The sequence below is a fragment of the Pan paniscus genome, chromosome 16 (assembly GCF_029289425.2).
Source record: "Pan paniscus chromosome 16, NHGRI_mPanPan1-v2.0_pri, whole genome shotgun sequence".
Lineage (NCBI taxonomy): Eukaryota > Metazoa > Chordata > Mammalia > Primates > Hominidae > Pan > Pan paniscus.
The window spans coordinates 88488871-88511459 of record NC_073265.2 but is presented as its reverse complement, the minus strand read 5'-3'; the positions used below and the strand labels follow the sequence as shown (position 1 = coordinate 88511459).

The 22589-nt window shown below is 49.7% G+C and overlaps 2 protein-coding genes across 21 annotated transcripts in view; one reads left to right on the top strand and one right to left on the bottom strand.

Moving 5' to 3' along the window:
* PGPEP1L (pyroglutamyl-peptidase I like) overlaps window positions 1-2258 on the top strand; it is a 39393-nt gene extending 37135 nt beyond the window's left edge. The window contains 1 exon segment of the mRNA XM_063596954.1: window positions 740-2258. The gene's annotated coding sequence lies outside the window, so the exon portion shown is untranslated.
* IGF1R (insulin like growth factor 1 receptor) overlaps window positions 954-22589 on the bottom strand; it is a 314682-nt gene continuing 293046 nt past the window's right edge. For all 20 annotated transcript variants that reach the window (XM_034939485.3, XM_034939486.3, XM_055098438.2 and 17 more), the window contains 3 exons: window positions 22436-22565; window positions 16719-16853; window positions 954-8353 (listed from right to left, as the gene is read on the bottom strand). In XM_034939485.3, coding sequence (XP_034795376.1) covers window positions 7981-8353; window positions 16719-16853; window positions 22436-22565 — 638 coding nt within the window. In that variant the 3' untranslated portion in view covers window positions 954-7980. The remainder of the gene's footprint in view (window positions 8354-16718; window positions 16854-22435; window positions 22566-22589) is intronic.

The window sequence follows — 22589 nt, the reverse complement described above, 5'->3', positions numbered from 1 at the left end:
TTTTTTGTATTTTTAGTAGAGATGGGGTTTTACCATGTTAGCCAGGCTGGTCTTGAACTCCTGACCTCATGTGATCCACCCACCTCAGCCTCCCAAAGTGCTGGGATTACATGCGTGAGCCACCGCACCCCAGCTGAGAGTCCCCTTTCAGGAAGGCCTTTGCTTTTAGGTGCAAACACTTCTGAGGCTCAACAGGTCTGAAGTAACCATGATCTTCGGTTTACTTCTCCTACCTATACATTGCTGGACAGCTGTTCTTCTACTGGCCCGATTTTGCTATTGGAGCATAATTTCACATGATAAAGTTGAAGGAAATGACCAGCTTCTCTGCCTGATGTGTCTATGAATCCTTAGTCTGATTCTAGAACACACCTTGCCATACATGCCATTTCCCCTGACAAAAATAATGTTTACATTGTAGGGTCCCTAGGGGCAGACAGAGATCACTGAGCAGCAGCTAGAAAGTAACTAAGACTTTGGAGCTCCTCCAGTGACCCACATTCTGCGTGAGGCCCACTGGGTTCTCACCAGCACCCCCCAAGGTGGGCATGTCAGCTGTGAAAGACCAAAAAGTACATGGGAAATGTGTGAAGAACTGCAGTCCTCTGCCTTGGGGTCATGCAGATCAGACTTGCCTTGGCCTGACTGTTGTTAGTGGAAGGTATAGGAAAAAAGTCTACAAATCAGTCGGAACTGCAGTACAGAGTTCCGTAATTTATGTTTTCAAATTTCTTTCCAGATGATTTAATGGAGGGAGAAACAGATAGCTTCCCTGTCGTCTTCACTGGCAATCTGCATGCTGAGAAAGCTCAGCTGTCAGAAGAGGCAGTGCTTTTCTGGAGAATGCTTCCAGGCAACATGCGTGAACACACGTGCCCCACATAGCTCAGCTTCCCTGCCGCCAAAGTGTAGTGATGCTTCCAGGAGGGACAAAACCAAACCAGAGACAGAAATGCATACAGAATTATTTTATTTAACTTAAACCATGTAGTACTTTACTAGAAAAAAGCAGAGTAAGAGAAACTAACATTGCCTTAGCTTCAGCCATTCAAAATAGACAAAGTTTCTTTTTTCCATTATGTAAAGAATCCAGAGTATATCGCAATAACAGGAATAAATTCTTACAACAGAATATACAAAAACATTTTGAAATTTTTTTCATCTACTGATTTTTTATATAAACAGGATTTTTTAGGAATAATTTATACACAGAAAGTCATTTTATGTAACAAATTGGCCATGTTATTACCTTTTTTTTTTTACTTAAAAAAAATTTTTTTTAACAAGAAAACTCAGAAAATGCATTATTTGCGGTGCATCCATTCCATCCCGCCTTCTGGTTTGATTTTTTTTATCCCAGACAAAGGGATACCCAGAGGTAGACAAACTCTGGCAAACCTCTCACCTCAACCTCACTGGCTTAGAAAGCAGACAGGTGTTTTCACCGGGCATCTCTTCCACCGGTGGATGTGTGTGTGCAACGCCAAACATCCAAATGAAAAGTTGAAAACAAAACCCAAATAGTTTCCAGATCTTTCTCCTTTGTAGCGCAAAAACCCCAGGTGTTTCCCACACTAGAGATATTGTGGAGTTGGGGAGACATGGCCAACAATCCACTGGAGTTAGAGGAAGTGGAGTCAACTTTAAAACTAATTTTTGTGTATGTTATAGTTTTTATTAAAAATTCTTTTCTGTATTGGAAATACGTATCTTCCGGGTTCTGCCTTAAATAGGTTCTGTGTTCTAACAAAGCAGTAATCAATCATGATACGAGGCATGTAAGCAAATGGCCTGTGTGCCCCATAGCTGTCATCGTTTATGTGATCACTGTGTATGCTGTAATCATCATGAAAACCATTGGCTGTGCAGTCAAGTCTTCCCATGTCCATGGCACTGTGCTGACAATGACGGCAGCCAGACCAATCAAGCCAGATGCTGAACAGTGCCATGCACTGCTGGGCTCCAACACCTCGGCTGTTTCCATGGCCAATGAGGTTCTTTCCATCTGTTAAAGTAGCTACACTCCAAAGGGAAATGACCAGTAAAAAATGATCCCCTTCCCAACCAGAGGGTTCTGGAAGACCAAGATACTGAAGATACAGAACTACTTTTTAAATCATCATCATTCCTTTGTTATAAACTAGGGCAAAAAGCATGGGGGGAAAAGAGGGTGAACCACGGCTGGGGTCAGGGAAAAATCCTTTTTTGGCATACTGTAAAGCTAGCTAGTAAACAGGTGTCCTAAAAAAAAAAAAAAATGGATCACAAACACACATTTGCACACACAGAGAAAAAAAAGTGTCTTTAAATTATTTTCGGCAATTATAAACTACAAACATTTTATAAAATTATTCTGTTCTTACAAAAATGCAATGAAACATTTAATTAGTTCTTGTAAACCAGATCTTCGTCAACTGACTACCCGTAATCTACTGGACTTAAGAGCCCTATTGAAAACGCTAATGAGTGACTAGTTAAAACAATGTTGACCAGAAAGATGTGGACACACACACGTGGGACATAAAAATGAGTGATCGTTATGTTCTCGCAGAAACAAAACCCTAAAGTCATGCCCCAGAACTGACAACTGACGAGTGCGATGTAGTTTGTGTTCTTGAACAATTCGCCTTAACTCCGAAATCAGTTTCCAGAGTAGGATGTTAGGTTTCTTTGTTGAAACCAAATGCCCACGGATGACTGCTGAGCCTCGATGTGGTCTGATAGCTTCAAAAACAATTAAGTTCAAAACCTTGCCCACATTCCTTCCAAGCCCTGCACCCTGCTGCTCGTAACTCTTCTCTGTGCCAGGATCCCTGTGACAATGGTTCCGTACCCACCACCCGGTCATTCCACCATCAAGGAGTGCTCACTTCTCCAAATGACGCAACCAGTCATCTAAGATGAAGGCCAAAAATGAAACCCTCTGACCTGTCCAAGGTCTGTATCTTCAGCATCTCTGGCAACAGAGGTTCAGTCTAAATAACATCCTCTCTTGAAGTTCTCATTTGTACCACCAGCTACTTCAGAGTGAAGAAAGAAAGTGTCTTTCATCACTGGTTCTTAAGGAGTGGATCTCTGGTCCACATCTCCCAATGCTGCTTAGCCCAGGAAATGAAGACAGCTGACAACACAGAGGAACATTAATGAAAAGAACAAACCCCAGACTTGAAATGCATAACTGGGACTGCTGGAATGGGCCAAGGCATACCAGGGCGGGTCACTGTCACCAGGAGGGCGCCTGTGTTTTAGAAGGGAGTGGCCAACACTGGCCACCCTGGGAGGACCCAACGTGACAGCTAAGGACGCTGGACAAGCATCCTAGCCTTCTCACCCATCTGATCTCAGTGTGATCTTGCCACAGAGCCACTTGCAAGCCATTCGGCCGCCAGCCTGCAGAGGTGCACTGCTGTGGGAAAAGCTTTGGTGGAACAAGCTGGCCTAGAATCTGGTGCCAGAGAATAGTTGGCTCATAAATCTTTTATTCCAAAGCACCCCAGTGTGCACCGAGCATCTTGCCATTTGGTAGTTCCACAGTGACCGCTCTTCTATTTTACGAAGCCACTTTTCCTACCATTGAAGCGTGACTGTATCTTCAGAAACAGGCCAGGAGAGGCCAGGTCGGCCACGAACACGGTCTTCCATCTTCCGAGGAGGAGGCTCGTTCCAAAGGTATGTCAAACGTCATGACATTCCACAAAGGAGACCTGGGTCTCAAGTTCAACAGTGTCTCCAGTACACACCAGCTCCTGCTGCCTCAGGGAAGGGCTGTGTGGGAGAATGTCTTAATGCTCACATCAATTCCATGATGTGCCTCAGTGGTTCATATGACTTCAAGCAGTGTGAGCTGCTGGCAGAAGGAGGTTGCATGGAAAATGCCACAACTCAGCTTAAGATTATTTGGAACACACAGAGAAAAATCAAGAGGCAGAGAAATCAGCATGAAGTTAGGCTAGAACTGTGGATAGATGATGCCTTGGTATAGTCAAGGTGGGTGGGTTGGTCCAGTAAAATGACTGCACCATCACACAAGCCAAGTTTTCTCTTTTATTGAGGTGTTTCTGAAGCATTTGCTATGATGGGCACTACACTGTTAGTGTTTTCTACTTAAAAGCTACCTACATAAAACAAAAATGACATCAGTAACTCGGACAGTTTAAACAAAACCCTTATAACCAGCTGAATGATCTGTAGAAATCCAGTTGTGGAAACCGGTAGGTATGTGCACGAGAGGAGAGGCCATTATTCCAAGGGGTCACCTACAGTGTGGAAGAAAACCCTGATCAAACAGTATTTCTCAATGACCTTAAGATCCCCGGGGTCTTGGGAGAGATGGGTCGCGTTCCGGCAGGAGGCTCCTGAGCGCCTTCACTTAGTGCTGGAATTGCCGAGGAGCCATCCACGCTTAGGCAAAGCTGCCCGCCACGCTTCCCAGCGAAATCACCAGTGCCTGTAAGAGCAGCTGCTGGAAGAGGGGAGCGAGCCGTCCGTCCTGTGAGCAGCAGGACCAGGGAGACGGAGGTACAGCCCTGGCGGGGGAGGGGTGATGCCACGAGGCTTGGCGCCGACCACTGGGCTTTCCAGCCTGAAGGTTTGGTACATCTCTGTCTACCCCTAGGGGAGGAGGTGAGGGAGAAGTTGAGAGGGCAGCCTGGAGGGAGAGGGGACTCTGCTCCCGCGTGTGTTCTATCAGGGACTGGCTGTGAGGTCAGGAGCCTCTGCATTCTGGCGCACAGGCTGGGTGAATCTTGCTCTCCAGCTGCTGCTGCACCTGCACCTTTGTGCTCAATGAATGCAGCAACCATGGCCGCATGGTCCTGCCTCAGCGCAAGCCTCCTGCAGGGATGGAGCAGCAGCAAGGGGAGCAACCCCAATGCCCCACGCCTTTACCCAGGGGATTCGCACAGAGATGGTGCTGCCTGGACACCTTCCTCTCCTCAGAACCTGAGGAACCACTGCTCTCTTAAGGACGAAATGTGCTGGTCATTCCATCTGCATAGAAGCAGTTTGTTCCAAAGACAACCAGCCAGGGACAGCCTGGTGGCTGCCCCAGGTGTGCTCTGGTGCCCTCGTTGGCCTCACAGGGCCACCTGGCTAGGAGGAGGAGAAATCTAACACCTTGGTGGAAACCAAGATAGAAAACAAAACAAAAAAAGCAACACAAAACAGGACATCTCAGAAAAAGGCAAGCTGTCTGAAATGAGCAGAGAGGTGAGTTAGTGTTGCTTTGACCCCGGAATCCAGCCTGGCTTCCCCCTGCATCGCCTGGGTGTGGCGCCTGTGGCATGGATGAGGTTACCGGTATCAATGGCCTATTGTCAGGTGCTGAGAAAGGTGAGATGTATTCTTTTGTCTATATACACATATAAAAAATAAGAGTGAGGTAGATAAATGTTTGGGGGGAAAAAAACCCAAAAAATCAAGAACTGTCCCATCACTCTCACACACACACCCCCCACACATACACACACACACCCTTTCCTTGAAATTTAAATTCATAATGGGGCTTTTCTACAGTGATTGAAACTGGTAATTTATCACAAAATAAATTAAAAGAAAACTCCTACATATACCTTTTTTTTTTTTTTTTTTTAAAGGGAACACGCTATGGGATAGAGACTAGAGAAAGCAGTGGGACAAACTGCTGACCGGCAAAAAAGCCGTATAAACTTTCTTTTCTGTGTTGAATCTTCAGTCACAACGAGCCATCACCGTATCGCAGCTTTGTTCTTACTCCTAAACATTTCTATCCCAGAAGCAACTCTTGTGCTGTCATCTCTCTGGTGGGAAGTGCTAAAAATGAAACAAAACAAGACCCCTGGGCCCCAAGGACCTGGATTCCTGGCCGAGGGAAAGTGGGCCAGCACCACAGCCCTGGTCCCCCAGCAAGAAGCAAAGGGGCTCTTGGGCCACCGTGGCGTCTGTGCTGCCTCCACCTAGCACTCCAGCCGGCACAGCCCTGAGGGTGCCGCCCTGGGCCAGCCTGGATCCCGGGGTCCCACTCAACGCCAGTGCGAAGGAGTTCCCTTGGGATGTTCTGGTTCCAAAGACAGGTCAGTCGGTCCGGTGAGGGTGGTGGCGAGGGCCACAGCAGGCCCTGCCGGACCACGCTCTGCTGCTCCCTTGGACTCAGCAGCTGTTTTTCGTGGGATGGAAGGATTAAATAGCCATTAAGAAAAATAGTAATCCAAATGCCTAGTGTCTGCGGTTAACACTGCTGTTGTACCCAAGAATTAAAAAAATATATATATGTGTGTCACAACCTAAGCAAAGGCAAGGGAAAGAGAGGGTGAGGCTTCTCAACCACGGTGAGTGGAAACACTGAACAAAGACGTGTGAAATATTTAACCTTTGTTTTTCTGACCTGAGTTTGTATCATGTCTTGCACTGTAACAGGCTCCAATGCTGTGAGGGCAGGCTGGGGAGAGGAGCGCGGCCCTCTCAGGATGGGTGCCCGGCCGCCTTTCTGCCTCGTGCCCACAGAGCCTACGGGTTAGAAAACAACTAAAGGGGCAGGTGGGAGCAGGGATGGGGGATGTATTTATAAAAAGGCATCCAACAGTTCATGGCAAATTATGTGATTGAAGTATCCATTACCGGGAAAAGAGGAAGAAAGTCACGCACTCTAGTACAAAGCATAAGAAGTTTCTTGGAGTGAGCAGAAAGGGGAGAGGGTGGACCTGAAGGTTTTCATAGATTAAATCCACAAAGATCAAGAACAAAAAAAATAGCAGCTTTTTTTTTCTGTACAGACGTATAGATGAATATCTGAACCGTAAAAAAGTTATAAAAGTGACATTAAAGACGATGTGTATGCAAATGTTTCATGGTCTAACATAGAACTGTAAGACCCATGAAGAAGTCCTAGGAACAGAGAAAATGTCAACAAAGCTTAGAATGCTTGAATCCATTGACTGCTTTTCTTCTTACTGCTGTTGTGGTGTTTGAATTTCTTTCCTTGCAAACCTGCATCAACAGTGGGGCTGAGTCCCTGGAAACCCCTTCCCATCTGTGTCCTTGGGGGTGGGCGGGGGAGCTGGGGCTGGGAGAGAAGCAGGCATGGGGCCCCCTTGACTCAAAGCCTGTCCGCCAGGCTGCTTCGGGGCCCATGGCCACCAGATGCTTGGGGGTTGGGCAGGGGGTGGGGAGGCAGGGAAGCTGGTTCAGCTTCTCCCCACCTTCACTGAGAAAATCCTATTGTGTCCAGTTCCCCCAAATAATAACCTAGTCAGAAGCACTGAGACCTGTGGCCTTGAGCAGCACAGCAGGGGCAGTCGGACGGACGGAGTGTGTCGCCAGCGTGTCTCTCAAATGGAGCAACCAGACAAGCTCACCCATGCCTCCGGACACGAGGAATCAGCGCCGGGCCGATGAGGGAGAAAGTTCAGGATTTTGGCAAAATTAGGCAGCGTTAAAATGGTAACAGCCTTGGATGAACGATGGCCCTTTGTAAATTTCATGTCCCTAAGAAAGGTGAAAGATAAAGGTAAAAATTTCCATCTCCACGTGTTTTTTTGCAATGACCTACGGTGTCAGGCGGGTGTGTACAGTGGTTGGATGGGGCCACAGGGACAGCCACTTCCTCAAACTGATAAAAAGGGCTTCCCAGCTGGACTTGTGGCAATTATTTTTCCATTATGAAGCAGAGAGAAGAAAGGGAGAGAGAACAGGGAAGGACAGGGACAGAGTGAGGAGACTGGTTCTCAAGTGCTCTGTTGCTATTAAGTGTTGTCATTAAGGTTCTTAAAGGCCCATGCCAGTTAAGGGTTTGGGCAGGGAATAAAAAGCTGCTTGCATATTGAAAAAAGGAACATCCCAAATGTGTTTTACTGCAGAGAAGCTGTCTCCCGCGGGCAGCAACGGCAGTTCTGAAGATCCACTGAGGTACAGGAGGCTCGTGAATAGATTGTTAAAACTCTCTCTCCCCCCACCCCGCTGCGCGTGCGCACACGTTACTGTTTGCACAGATTCAGGATCCAGGGATCAGCAGGTCGAAGACTGGGGCAGCGGCAAGGCCCGCTCGTTCTTGCGGCCCCCGTTCATGTGTGCGTACGGCTGTCTCTCGTCGAAGCTGGCGCGGAGGACCAGCACCCCAGGGCCGGGGCCGTTCTCGGCCTTGTGTCCTGAGTGTCTGTCGGGCAGTGGCAGGGAGGCCGAGGGGTCCAGGGGGACGCTCTCCATGTTCTCTGGCTCCAGGTCCAGCTCCTCCGGCTCGGGCAGCTTGTTCTCCTCGCTGTAGTAGAAGGAGACCTCCCGGAAGCCAGGCTCCATCTCCTCTTTGATGCTGCTGATGATCTCCAGGAAGGAAGGCCTCATCTTGGGGTTATACTGCCAGCACATGCGCATCAGTTCAAACCTGCAGCCAAGACACACGGGAGGGGGGTCCAAACTGGGAGGGCGCACGTGGCCAGGAGGCTTCATGGGCCGCCTGCAGTGGTTTCCCGCATACGAGCGTACGGCGGGAGCACTGAACACAGCCCTGCTGCCCCTCTCCGTCCCTGGCTTTCTGCCTGGATGGCCAAGTGGCCTTCAGAGTCTCCTGTTTTACCTCGTACGGTTCCATTCTCTTCCCCCAGAACCACCACGGTACAAAACCCAAACTCTCCTTTCCCAAGAAGGACTAATCCAGGTCCACACTGTCCATCATCATGACAGCTGTTATCTATGGTGTCAGTGCTAAGAAACAAAAATAACCAGTTTTCTATCTGAGGCATCTCATGCAGGCACTGCTGAAACATCCTTTCCAGAATTAGCAGGAAACCCCTGGTTTCTCACCAGGAAGGCTGATGAGTGACCGCAGCTTCCCCAACAGTGCTCTCTCTCCGGTTCCCACCTGTGCTATTTCTAAGCTTCCTCCTGGTGCAGGGCTACCCCTGGCAGACAACCAAAGGAAGAAGGCACCATGAGGCCAGGCTTGCAACATGAAGAAATGCACACTCCGAGTCTGCTGTCTCCATCTAGCACGTGCTCGCTCCAGCCCTGCACAAGCAAGCCCCAGCCGATAAACCAGGCTGTTCTGGACCAAACGAGAGGCCCCGTGTAGACCTGAAGCCAGATTCCAACCAGCCAGCAAGGAAAGCCCTGGGCACGAGTCCACTCCACACGCAAGGGACAGGCAGAACAGGATGACGCTTGTGCTGTGTCTCGGTCGCATCGGCTGGGCTCCGACAGCACCTGGGCTGCAAATATCTGTGAGGACCTCAGAGTCGCATGGAGCAAAGGGAGTCCTGCCGGCTGCAGCCGGGGCTCCCCAAGAAAACAGCCGGCTGCACGTGGACAAGGAAAGCCGGCTGCCCTGACCCAGGAAAGGCCCGGGCTTTGACAAGCTTCCAGAATGCAGAGAAACCCAGCTAAACAGACTTTTGGGGCAAAAAGCAGCTGGCTACCATCCAGGGCTGGCCATAGTTCTGAGGAGTGACCGCCAACAGCCTTCTCTTACATGAGCGTGAAACCAAAGTGCCTTCCTTTCCACCTCTGTTCTCACCAGGAAGTTATCCTCTTTATTTTAAAATTCTGGCTAAAGAGATGCTTTTCCGTAAAAGTGGCCACACAGAACTCTCCACATCTAGGAAACTCAAAGCACCCAGTGGCATCTAGCCTCCTGTCAGGGTGGCTGCTTGACCACAGACTACCTGCCCGTGTCTGGCCTTCAGGGAACATTCCAAGGGGAGGCCCCTGATGTAAGAGAAGCCACTGGGCCTGGAAGCTGGTCTGCCAAGAGAAGGGCTCCTATGGCCACCCGGCAGCTTCCTTCAGGTGGTGATGGTGCAACCTTGATGGAGGGTGGGCCTGGGTGTGAGGGAGAGCCATCCAGAATTCACTAGAATTCAGCGTTCTAGCGCCCGGGGGCCTGCGTCTCCACAGGGCCTAACCCGGGGCTGCCCGCCTCTACATCAGCTGCACTGGCATGGGGCCACGCTCCCTCATTTCCATGTGGGCTGCAGCTGCTTTCCAGCTACAACTACCAGCTGAGGACATTAGGACAGAGACTGTGGCCTGCAAGTCTAAAAATGTGTATTTACCACGTCGCCCTTTAAAGAAGGAAGGGTGCAGGTTCCTGTTCTGGGGAGAAAGGAATTAGACAAAATATGGAGGCCCCCACAGGATGCTGCTTAGATTTGGAGAGTTCCATGTGGCCACTTTTATGGAAAAGTATCTCTGTAGCCAGAATTTTCAAAGTCTACCCCATGGTAGAATGCCATGTGCACACTAGGTGCCAGGCAGTGAGGCAGTTATGTGTGTGAACTGCTGAAGTCCTCACGAGTTTGTGAAGCAGGTGCTACTGACTATAATATACCCCCATGTTACAGATGAGGGAACAGAAGCACTAAGATACTAAATAATTTGTCCAAGATTACAAAATTCATGAGGGTGGAGCTGGGATGGAGTTCTCTGCGCAACAGAATGACTACACTTTGATCACCAAGGATCCTGGAAAAAGGAATTTTTCTCAACCTAAATAAGAGTAACCCTGGGGCCACCAGGAGACCCTCCCTCACCTAACTAACTGTCCAAGGAACAGTCACAGATGTCACAGGGATGTGGTTTGCATTGATAAAAACTGGCAGCTTGATGACAAATAAGCCTGCCTTTCCAAACTCCCCATCACTTCCTAAGAAAAATGATTGGGGTTAAAAAAATTAAAATAGGCCATAACGACATGAAATGCATCTCCGTGCCTGGGCTGTGAATTCCTCTCCAGCTGACTTACCCCTGGGCAGAAGCGTAACTGGGCCAAGAGCATGAGATGTGCTTGGCTCTGTGCCCTGTGGCCGGGGACCGAGGAGGTGCCACAGGAGAGCAGCGAGGCAGTGACATCAGAACAAACAAGCCATGTGACGCCTCTTTTAAACCATTCCAGACTAACAACCCTTCCAGTGCTGCCCATGAAAGGAAGTCTTTTTTGCTCTGTGGGATTCAAGACCTTGTTTACTATTTCCACACACACAAAAAATCTCCATTAGACTCTAGAAGGATGTGTGAGCTGATAAAACTCATCTTTTAAAAAGCACAATTTTTTTTTTTTTTTTTTAACCACAGGTCAGTTCTGGGGAGTCTGGCGCCATCCTTCTCGAATGCTCTCCCCTTTGGGGGACACATACCCAGCCCTTCTCCTGGAACAGGGACAAGACTCAAATGGAATTCCTGCCCTGCTGGGAAGCAGCTTCCTGGGGGCCAGCTGTGCCCCCCCCCCGGAGGCTGGGTGACGGTCAGCAGGGTGAGCACACGGAGGTGCCTCCGTATTCTCACTTCACTCTTGGCCCTGATGTCCTGAACTGGACAGGCTGTGACCTGTGTGGGATGTCAGCAGGCCACGAGGCACCCGCACATTCCCACACGCTGCCGGGAATCAGCACGGCCCCAGCCCGGTGCCGACGCTCACCGGATTTCCAGAGGACCTGCGGGGCTGAATGTGTCTCTCTCCTGGCAGCCCTCAACAGTAAGGGTCGTCTTAGGAACCACGCCTCAGCCAGGAGCGGCTGTGGACATGGGGTCTGTGTGCCTCAGTGAGCTTACTGGGGCTGAGCAGGAGCGCCCTTCCTGTCTGTTTGGGTCCCACTCAAGCACTCGATTCCCGCAGAACCAAACCAGGATTCCAGCGATGGGAAACACTGTACTGGAAAACTACAAAAAACATCAGATTTCACTAAGTTTGTTTCAGACTCATCTACGAGTTGATAATGCTCCAGGCTAAAAGTTCAGATCCCCTCCTGAATCCTGTAGACCAAAGACTTCTCTGGCAACAGTCTGGACACGTGGAGCTGTGGAAGTGTTAGCAGCAGAACAAATGGCTTCCTAGCCCAAGTCTTCCACGGCTGCGTTCACACCTCTGCCCTGGCCCCTATCCCACAGCAGCCGGGACCTTTTACGTCACTACGTTTCCTGAAAGCCAGGGCCACTCCTGGCTCATCTGTGTGACCTCAGGGTCAGCACGCACCCAAAGGGGCTCAACAGTATCTGTGGCATAAATACCGAGATCTGGGCTGAAATAAGGCTGAGGATGGGCTTTGTCATCAATCTAAAGTACAGACCCAGCAGGGAACCACAACCCAAATCCGATGTTGTGACACCTGCTAAGCTAATTCACACTGAGTCATGGCGTTGGGACTCAGACCTCGACACCTTGTGGCTTGGGGACCACGGAGTCCTTCCTCTGAAGCCGGAACACTCGGTGACACTGAGGGGTGAGAATCTGGCTACTTCCTGATGGTGAGCTCCAGTCCACCTGCAGCCACTGAGCTCCTTCAGCCCCTAATGTCACCAGATAGTGCCTGTTCAGATCTCAAAACCACACAACTCACACACTTTCTCACCTGGGACCCGGCAGAGGTTTCAAGGCAACTCCCAAGGGCTCAGGGACTCTCCTCTCCGGGATAAACAGAGGCCATTCTTTCATGTCTTGTAACAACAGAACTCCCATGCTAGAACCCTCCTTTCTCAGGTAAGCTCATCAGTCAACTCAGAAGGACAACCTGACACTCCCTATGAAACCAAGTTGCGTCCTTTCATTCTACTCTTTTCTTGGAGAAAAAATTTCTCAGGAGAAAACATTTTCTTAGAAGGGAGAAAAATTCTCGATGGCAAAGCAGAAATGCCTCCTGAACTAAACATTGAATGTCAGAGTAACCGCTCTGAGTAAATTTCCTTGTCACTCTATGCTGAGAACAGGAAGTGCCCTGCGTTTCCCATGGCAGGGGCTGCGTCCCAGGCAGTTTACATTAATAGTAAAAGCCCAGTCACCTGGAGGTGGACCAAGTAAGAATCCCACAAGTCTCTTGTAGATAAACGTTTACCCGAGTCAAAGAGAAAGCACAAAACAATACCGCTCTCCCTCACCCACCCTAAACCACAGGAGCAGAACTCACAACTACTTTCATGGGCTGTTTCTAAGCTTGTTAAAATACCACCAGTTCTAGTATTAGCCTAGATTCTGGCACTGTACCTTTATGCAGATTCAGTGGTCATCAGACCTCATACTCCATGGCTTATATTCAGACTTGAAAGCATGATTTTTCTCATAATAGCTGGCAAGAAAACAGTGGCTACGCTGCTCAAAGTGTGGAGCAGATGGTCACCTGTGAGGGGCAGTGTGTGTGTGTGTGTGTGTGTGTGTGTGTGTGTGTGTGTGGTACTGGGGGGTAGCCAGGCTCCCGGATCCCCAGTGGTCCTCTCCCCTGTGTCCTGGAGCTCACATCCCCACGTGATTGACTCCCACATGGTGTAACCCGAAGGAGAAGGTGAGAGCCTCAGAGTGTGACTTCTGAGGTTTGGTCAGAAAGGATGTCGTGCCTTCTGCTCAGCTCCTGGATCTTTTACTCTAGGGCACAGCAGGCAAACTATGTACCTGTGGGTAAAATCTGGCCTGCTGCCTAGTTTTCCAAGGTCTATGAGCTAAGAATGGTTTTCATGTAAATGGCTAAAAGAAATTCAAAATAAGAATATTTTGTGACAACACAGAGATGATGTGGAATTCAAATTCCAGTATGCAAAAATAAAGCTGTAGTGGAACACAGCCACGCTAGCTTTGACGCCTACAGCTGTGTTTGCTCCACAACGGCAGAGTCCAGTAGTCACAGTCAAGGTCGTATGGGCCCACAGAGCCAAAAACATTTTTTAGCCGGCCTTTTAGAGAAAGAGTGTGCCGAACTCTGCACTCAGAGAAGCCAGCTACACATCCTGAGACACTCGGGCAGTGCTACGGAGAGGCCCACGTAGAACAGGGCGATTCATGCAGGGCATACTACCTATGCAGCAACACCTTGGAAGTGGGTCTGCCTGCCCCAGGCAAGCCTTCAGATGACTGCAGCCCCGGCGGACAGCTGGGCTGCAACCACGAGAAGGGCTCCAAGCCAGAGCCAGCCAGCTATGCCGCTCTTGCGTTCCTCACCTTCAGAAACCTCTGAGAGATAATACATGTTTACTGTTGCTCTTAACTAGTAGGTTTTGGGTAGTTTGTTATACTGCGATAAAAAACTAACACAGAAGGGGAGAAGAAGAATTTCTATACTGGGCAAGAAAAGGTACTAAGTGGTCTTTCGAGTCTCTTCCACGTTTGGATTGTGGAGTTCTGAAGAGGCCATGCTGGGAAGTTTCCTTGATGAGGGCTCCAGGAAACCCAGTGCCACTGCATCTGTAGGTGCCACCCTCGGAGAAGAGGAGCCTCCCATCACTGGCCCAGGCCCAGGGCACCAGCTGACTTTCTGGTTCTGGCTCTGCCTTGATGGGACAATGGGAACCCCCACATGTGCTAGCTGTGTGAGGGTGATGCCTTCACTCTGGCTTTCCCTGGCATCCTTCCTGCAGCCACCTTTCTGAATTCCACACAAAGTGTCCATTGCCTGGGATACACTTCAGCTGAACCTATGTTCGGAAGCAGCAGCTAATGAGCATGACGCCCAGCCAACGTACTCCCAAAGCACAGGGGTGTGTATCCAGTCTTCCCCACCCCATGCCCTCCGTTGGCCAGCCATTTACAAGGAGCTTAGGGATTCAGTATTTGTAGCAACACTCAAAGTGCTTTGAAACAAAAATAGCACCTTGATTGTTTGATTAAGGATAATGATTTCTGAGACTATGGAATTCTAAGATGCCCCCCAAGATCGCTGCCCCTGGTGTAAATATCCCATATAATCCCCTCACTTGAGTACGGGTGGGACTTGTGAACATAAGAGGATACTTCACTTCTCTCATCAGGCTTCTCATCAATTGACTGTGAATCACTTAAAAGGGAGAGAGTATCCTGGGTACATCTGACTTTATCAGGTTAAAAACCAGTGGAAGCAGTAGAGAGCTGTCCTCTTATCAGTCTTGAAGAAATAGGCTGCTGTTATGAGAGGGCCTATGGAGGGTGTATATGGCAAGGACTGTGAGTGGCCTTGGCCTCCAAGAGTTGAAAGCAGTCCCCAGCTGACAGGTGCCAAGAATATGGGGACCTCAGTCCTGCAAGTGCAGAACCCTGAAGGAGCCTGAAGATGTCCCTGAGCCTCAGGTGAGACTGCAGCCCCACTGACATCTTGATTTCTGCCTCCTGTGACTCTGAGCTGAGAGCAAGAACACCTGCATCTGGATTCCTGGCCCACAGACACTGTAGGAGACCAAATGAGCAAAACTTTTGTGGCTGCTGGAGCCCTCATTCCCTCCTGTCCACCTGACACATGTCTGGTTCATATCTATCTATCATCCCGCCACTGTGGGCCCAGCCTGAGTCTGTGCTGGCTCCAGGGGGGTGGATGGGTGAGAGACAGGAGCTGGGTGCCTTCATGCAGACATAACAGCCCAGCAATTCCTCAGGATCCTTTCCAAAATGAAGCCAAACCTGTCCTGAAAAGCATTTCTGGAAATCTCCTGAATTGGTCTTGAGATACTAGTGGGAGCCCACCTTCCTGTTCAGCTATGGAGATCCAGATCAATCTCTGAAGCCTGCCTTAAAGTGCATGTCAAAAGCAAGGCCATTGCTCCCAACCTGTACCTGTTGTACACCTGATGACTGAACTAGAACACCTTCACCCCCTCCTCAAACTCGTTCCAGGAAGGACAACGAGGCCTCCCTGCTCCAGCAGCTCTGACCTCCACTGAGCCACAGAACAGCACCGTCCACGGACACAGGGCAAGTCCTCCACCAAAAGGGGGGCTTCTCCAGGGAGCACTGAGCAGTGAGGCCTCACAAACACTGTAAGGCGTCACAGACTCTCTCTCGTCATCTGACAAAACTTAGGACTAAAAGCTGCAAAGTGTTTTTTCAAAATAAGTGGGGTTGCCAGGTGCGATGGCTCATGCCTGTAATCCCAGCACTTTGGGAGGCTGAGGCGGGGAGATCATCTGAGGTCAGGAGTTCAAGACCAGCCTGGCCAATATGGTAAAACCCCATCTCTACTAAAAATTAGCTGGGAGTGGTGGTGGGTGCCTGTAATCCTAGCTATTTGGGAGGTTGAGGAAGGAGAATTGCTTGAACCCTGGAGGCAGAGGTTGCAGTGAGCCAAGATCACGCCAATGCACTCCAGCCTGGGCGACAGAGCAAGACTCCATCTCAAAAAAAAAAAAAAAAAAAAAGTGCAGTGAGAAGACAAATTCACCAGCACTGGCATCCTTCTGTCCGCAGGGATGTCAGCTCACACACGCTCCAGGTCCACACTGGTCAGCGGATGAAGCTCCGGAGAGCATGTTACTTAGATGGTTTATGACTTTTGTAAACACTTAACAGAGAAGACAGGTGGGGCAGGGTTCAGAAGACACCAAGCTGACCCTACGTGGTGCATGCCGGAGTCCTGGCCATGCAGCTCTGTGCACACTCACTGCGGCGGCTCCCTCAGGCCTGCCACAGGTGGGGCGGGGGGCTCTTGAATTCGACTTCAGAGTAGTATGTGTTGTGTTGTTGCCTTCTTTAAAAAGAAACAAAAACCTCACACAGAGAGGATGAGTAAGGATGGATTACTCTGGCCAAACATTTCACAGAGACATTTGGCCTGAGAAACTACAGTGTGAACTGCAAATCGGAACGAAAGCATTACGGAATATGGGGTAGAATTAAGGTACCCACAGAAAGGCACAGGTCGACCAACCCACTCAGCTCCTTCCACAAGGACAAACCTCTTAGCCATGCCTCGCAAGGGAGGCGCAGGACCAGAGAGAATGGCTTTAATCTCCTCATCTCCTGTGACCCAAGAAAACAGGTATTTGAGAAGAGAAATCAGAAGAGCACAGAGGGCCCAGGAAGTACGTACAGCATGTCAGGACAGTTGTCTGGCTTGTCCAGAAGGCCGCCCTCCATGACGAAGCGAAGGACTTGCTCGTTGGACAAGCCCTGGTAGGGCTGCTCGGCCAGTGTGGCGATCTCCCAGAGGACGACCCCGAAGGACCTACAGGGAGAAAAAGACTGTGAGGAGCTTGGAAAGGGATGGACTGAACAATGCTGCCCCCTCCTTTCCAGCACTTCTTACATCCCGAGCAGATAAACTGTCCTTACTATGGTGACAGTGCTTGTCAGACAGCGAGCCAGGCCCCGGGCTAAGTGCGGGATATCATCCTCCCTCTGTTGCTGCTAATGTTCCCCGTAGACTCAATTCAGCCCCGGTGGTGGAGCTAAGGAAGGTGGTGAGGGCGCTTCCGGCATCCCTTGCACGGTCAGGAAGCCCCTGATCTGCGCTTTGAACGCAGAGCATACTGGGTTCAGCATCTACCTAGTCCCGGCCATTTATGTGGCACGGCGGTATCACCTAACCTGGCTTTGACCCAAAAAGAATGACATTCTTGTCCAAGCCCCAGCCTGGACATTGACTTAGTAGCCTCAAATGAGGCCTGGGACAGTCAAGCTTTACCAAGCTCCTCAGGTGATTTTTACAATCAGACAATTTTGGAAACCTCTACCCAAGTGGTTCTCACTGCTGGCTGCACAGGAGAATCTCCTGGGGAAGTTTTTAAACAGAGGACTGGGCACCCAATAGAAACTCTGATTTGATTGGTCTGGGGTGAGGGCCTGGGTCCTGGAATGTTTAAAAGATCTACAGGGATCTTGAGGTCCAGTCGGGCCAAGGGAGAAGAGAACTCCTGCTGCTCCCCCACGCACAACAGAGCTGGGGAGCTGCTGGCCTGCAGGGCCTCTGTGTCACAGGTGGGGGGACCAGGGTGGGTTGCACTGGCTGGGAGGGGGTATCATGGACAAAGAATCCTTAAGCAGAGAAGTTGGCTGACGAATAACTTTGTAGTGAGCAATTCTGCCATATGCATGCAGCTTTGCCAGTTTAGAAGATCAAACCACTGGAAAACAAAACAGAGAGTACACACACAACTTTCAGACAGAATGTTAAAAAAGACAATGCTGGAATCTGCAAAACAAATGTGCCCTCCCAGGGCAAATTCCGTAATTCACAAATTCTCCCTGACCTGTGTGCCTTTCCATGTGGTTCACTTTGGTGGAGTAAAATAGGCTACTCATCACCAAGTAGGGGCGGGAGCAGGGTGGGGAGCAGGGATTCTAGCTGGACCTGTCCTGGGCTGCAGGTGCTGGTCAAGCCTCATGGAAAAACCTGGGGCAGGAGATTTCCAGCCAAGAGCTCTTGGGACCTTGACCTTGTGCCCAAGCCCACAGTGCTCCTGACTGTATGAGAACGTTTTATTCGCTGCTTCAGCTACTTTCGGTGAATCAAAGATTTTTGTACAAATTGATACTAAAAGTAGATGTTAGACAGAAATAGAATCTTAGCAATCAGAGGACAGACCAACCCAAGGTCCTTTTTAATTACAAGTGACCAAGAAATGCTGTCGTCTTCATGTTGTACAAGAGACCCAGAGGCCAAAAGCGCAGTTTAGAGAGGCCTGGGCCCAGGGGAGAAGGGGCTCTCCATCAGCTTTGTGCGGGAAGCTCTGCCTTCCACAACCAGCCCAGCCATACAGGCAGCATGCCTCAAATGCCAGTGGCAGTAGTACCCACACATCTGAAATGCAGCTTGGTACAAGAAATGACTGGCTCTCCAACAACAAAAAATTAAAAATAAAATAAAAAAGAAGAAATGACTAGCTCTCTGCTTTTGCTGAGTGCAGGCTGGTCTGGGAAATGGCCTGAGGATGTGGCTCCCTCCCAGACCCACTTCTCCTCTTGCCCCACGTGCCTTTCCTGGCTGTGTCAGCGGCTTGCAGGCAGCCAGTTCTCACGGCACGGCTCCCACCTTGGCCCTCCCGGCCCAACTGCTCCATTCCAAGTTCCCAGTTACTGGGCTACCCACAAAGTCACTGCGTCTCACACTGAACTCTGATTTGTGCCCTGTTCTTCCCCCGGCTTCCCTGCAGCTGATGCCCATTCCACCCGAGCAGTCTGCCTGCTGTCACCCATGCCCTCGGCCTCCTCGGAGTCCCACTGCGACCTGTCCACGCAGGCTCACATCTGTCCAAGGTCTGGCACCCTCCTTCCGTCCCTCAGAGCTCCCTGAGTATGCAGGATCCTGCTTGCCTGGCCCGCCACCACCTCTCTTCTTTGGTTACAGCATCTTGCTCAATGCAGCTATCTACTCCGGCTAACAAGAACTTCAAGCACAGCTCTAATCACCCTCTGGTTCAGAAACCTTAACAGGGCTTAAAGAATTAGTCCAGGATGCCTAATACAACAGCTGAGGCCTGTCTTGATCTCTCTGCAGCCTAAGTCCCCCAAGGAAACCTCACCAACCCCACCTGCAGCAGGTGCTCCCTACTGCCATGCCTGCCCAGCATTCCCACTGCCAGGAACCCCCAACCCCTGCCCCGCCCCGCCCCGCTTCCTAGTGCTCTTTTTGTGACAATCCATACTTAGGGTGCCTACACAACTTCATCTCTTCTGTGAAGGCTTCTGCAACCCCAAACTGTCAGAATTGCCTCCTCTTCTTCACAAGAGTTTATCCTTCCAGGACCAGGACGACGACGACGTTGTTGTCGTTGTCATCGTCATCATCGTCATCATCATCATCCCTGCATCTTCCACACCCCCAAGAGCCTTACCATCACACACAGGCAACAATACAGGAGGTAGCAGACCTAGCTCTCCACAAACGCTTGTCGAGTTGAACTGCAAAGCCTATCTCCTGAGCAACTCTTGTCTGAGGTCAACATCACCTGCCACTGAGGGCCACCGAGTGCTGGAGTCAGTCGTCCTTCACAGCTTAATGTGACAACTGCAAGGTGTGGACACTGAACCATCTCTACACAATACCAGTTGCCACAGGAGCCATTTAAACATCTAGTCAGGCACCGCAGACTTCTCTAGACAGACCTTGCCTTACAGATGGAGCAACCGAAGGCCAGAGAAGCTCTGAGGTTTAACCAAGGCCACACAGCCAGTCAGAAGCACTGAGAAATATGCAACACCTCTGTGTTTTTCAAAGCCGGTATTTTACTATGTGGTGTTGGCTCTTCATGACTTCATATAAAATCAAGTCTTCCATTTCATGGACAGATTTAATCTTCAAACATTAGATAAATGTCTCTGTGTAAAGCCCTTTCTAATTAGGAACCTTGACGTTGTTTCCCCAGGGGGCAGACCGGCGGCTGTGAGTCCCCCCGCAATGCCCGTGCTGGCTGGACGCAGCATTCAGTAACTATACTTCCCCACACCAGGAGGGGATGGTAGCAATGGCCCACTCACCAGCAAATTAAAACCTACAGAGAAATCCACATTCCCCACAGATGGTAATTAGCCATGAAAGCAGCAAATAACCTTGGCTATTTGTGACTATTTGGAAAGCTTCTTAATAAAAAATAAAGATTATGTGTTGGGTGATCCAGATGCTCGGGAAGAAGGCACAGCTCTAGGCTGTGGGGTGCAGCTCCCCAGTCCTTCGTCTGGTTTCCTCCATGCCTAGAGGGCACCCTTGTCATTTCAGAGGGACGTGGTGCTACAGGGAGCTGCAGGGAGAGCAGCCACAGTGCCCAAGGGCCTGGGAATGAAGTCCTGGAAGACAGCAGGAAACCTGGAGGTGTTCTGGCTAGAACACACACACCTCCTTCGACGACTCCTAGACCTGCCTTATCAAGAACAGAGCAAGCTATGCAATTGTGCTACAGAGAGAAGGCCCAGTGGGTGTCACACAGAGGCTGACGTAGCAGAACACGAAAGATTGGCTAAGAGCAAGGATGTCTAAAGCGTGAGGCTGGCCTGCCTTTGTGAGGCAGTGAACATGGAGTCCCTGGAAGGAAACCTCTTAGCAGAAGCTCAACCAGCAGCTGTCAAAGATCTGCAGGTGCACTGGGGACTGGAAAGATCTGCGGGTGCACTGGGGACTGGAAAGATCTGCAGGTGCACTGGGGACTGGGCCTGACTGCAGGGATACATCCCAATCGTAAAATTCTGGGGTCTCTTCTACAAAGTCAAATACAATTCTTAGTGTTTCTTTCTAGATTTTTAACTATTTAGGAATCATTGCTTCGTGCTGTTGATACAATCTAAGATCATTTCCATTCTTTTGAGAGGGACAGCTTTAGTTTAGAGCCTGGACAGCTGAGAAACCTGCTCCAACGCCCTAGCCTTCCTGACCTGTGCTATCCTCAAAGCCTGTGTTAAAAAGCAAACAAAACCTGAAGCGCTGTCAATGCCTGAGCATTTCATGGAATGAATACCAAACGCCTATTCATGTTTATACGTATCTTTTCGTATTGGTTCACAGTAGTTATGTAGCCAAATGGACAGAATTGGCAATGAACACACTCTAGGTCCCTTTGTTGTTGCTTGTGCAGTAACTGCTCGTCAGAATTTGGGTAAAATTTGCCTGAGAGATATGAACAACACTTTATCCTTCTATTCTGCTTCTGTTCTCCCCGGCTGTATAGTTTCCTATTTTATTATACTACAAGCTGACCTCCAAGCTCCTGGAGGCACGAAGCCTAGAATAAACAGATGCATGCATATACCCAGGCTTGCCCTCTCCTCACCATCCCAATCTCTAAACACCATGCAGAGCACTTTGATTTGACAGTGAAGAGATAACCATCTTGGACAAGCTGATTGCAAAACAGATCTCATACTTGAGCTTAAGAAGCAATCATGCTTTGCCAGGTCATATTCAAATGCTATTTCCAATTTGCACCTGTCTTCAAAATAAGATCCAAGGCCCCTGAACTGTGAAAGGTTTACCGAGGTTAAAAAAAAAATGATGTCAGTCACTACTGAAATGGTTCCTCTATGCGGTCATCCAGACTGTTGGAGTAAACAACTGCCATTTCTGTAACACAACAGCAACGGGATCCCCCCAGAGGAAAGCCAAGACACTAGCTGACATTCTAGAAGGTGCCTGTGCCAGGGCCTCAGCCTGCCAATAACCTCAGTTGTATTTCAGAACCTGACTGCCTCTCTGCAATGTTGCCAAGGAACTGCGATAAACAATACTACTGAGAGGCCTCTGATCCCTCGGCCGATGGGCTTCCACTGGTAGACACTGTTTATGATTAAGGGAGACGTTTTGCTTCCCATAATCATCCCTGGGTCCACAACGGTGGATGCCCACTGAAAGACAGACAGCAGATGGGACCAGCAGGAAAACACAATCAGGACTCATAAGCTTTGGGTCTAAATAAAGCACTGTCTGCAATCTGAGGGTTAGATTAGGTGAGGCAGACACACAGACAGTATCTGTTTATTGAGAAAGAGGAAAAGAGAAAGAAGGCAGGCAGGGGAGAAACAAAAAGAGGTGACGGCTTCTGGCACATCCCAGCTCCTGGAAACATAATCGGTATCTGCTGAAGGCGGAAAGAATGTTGGTCCCATAAATTCTTTAAAATCCCACAAATGCCCTTCTGCCCTAAGCTAGCCCACTGACAACAGGAACACCTCAATGATGAAGAAGTGTGGCTCACACAACACTGAGCTACAGCTGGCAACGGGTAACAATGAACAGAGAAAGATAAAGCCCTAGAGACTGAGCTGGTGGAAAGTGCGGCGGCTGGGGGCTCCAGGCTGGCAATGCAGTAAAGGTTCTCATACCAGACGTCCGAGTAAGTGGTGAAGACTCCATCCTTGAGGGACTCGGGAGACATCCAGCGCACGGGCAGCAGCCCTTTCCCTCCTTTCCGGTAATAGTCTGTCTCATAGATATCTCGCGTCATACCAAAATCTGTAAGGGAAGAGAGGGCGCAGA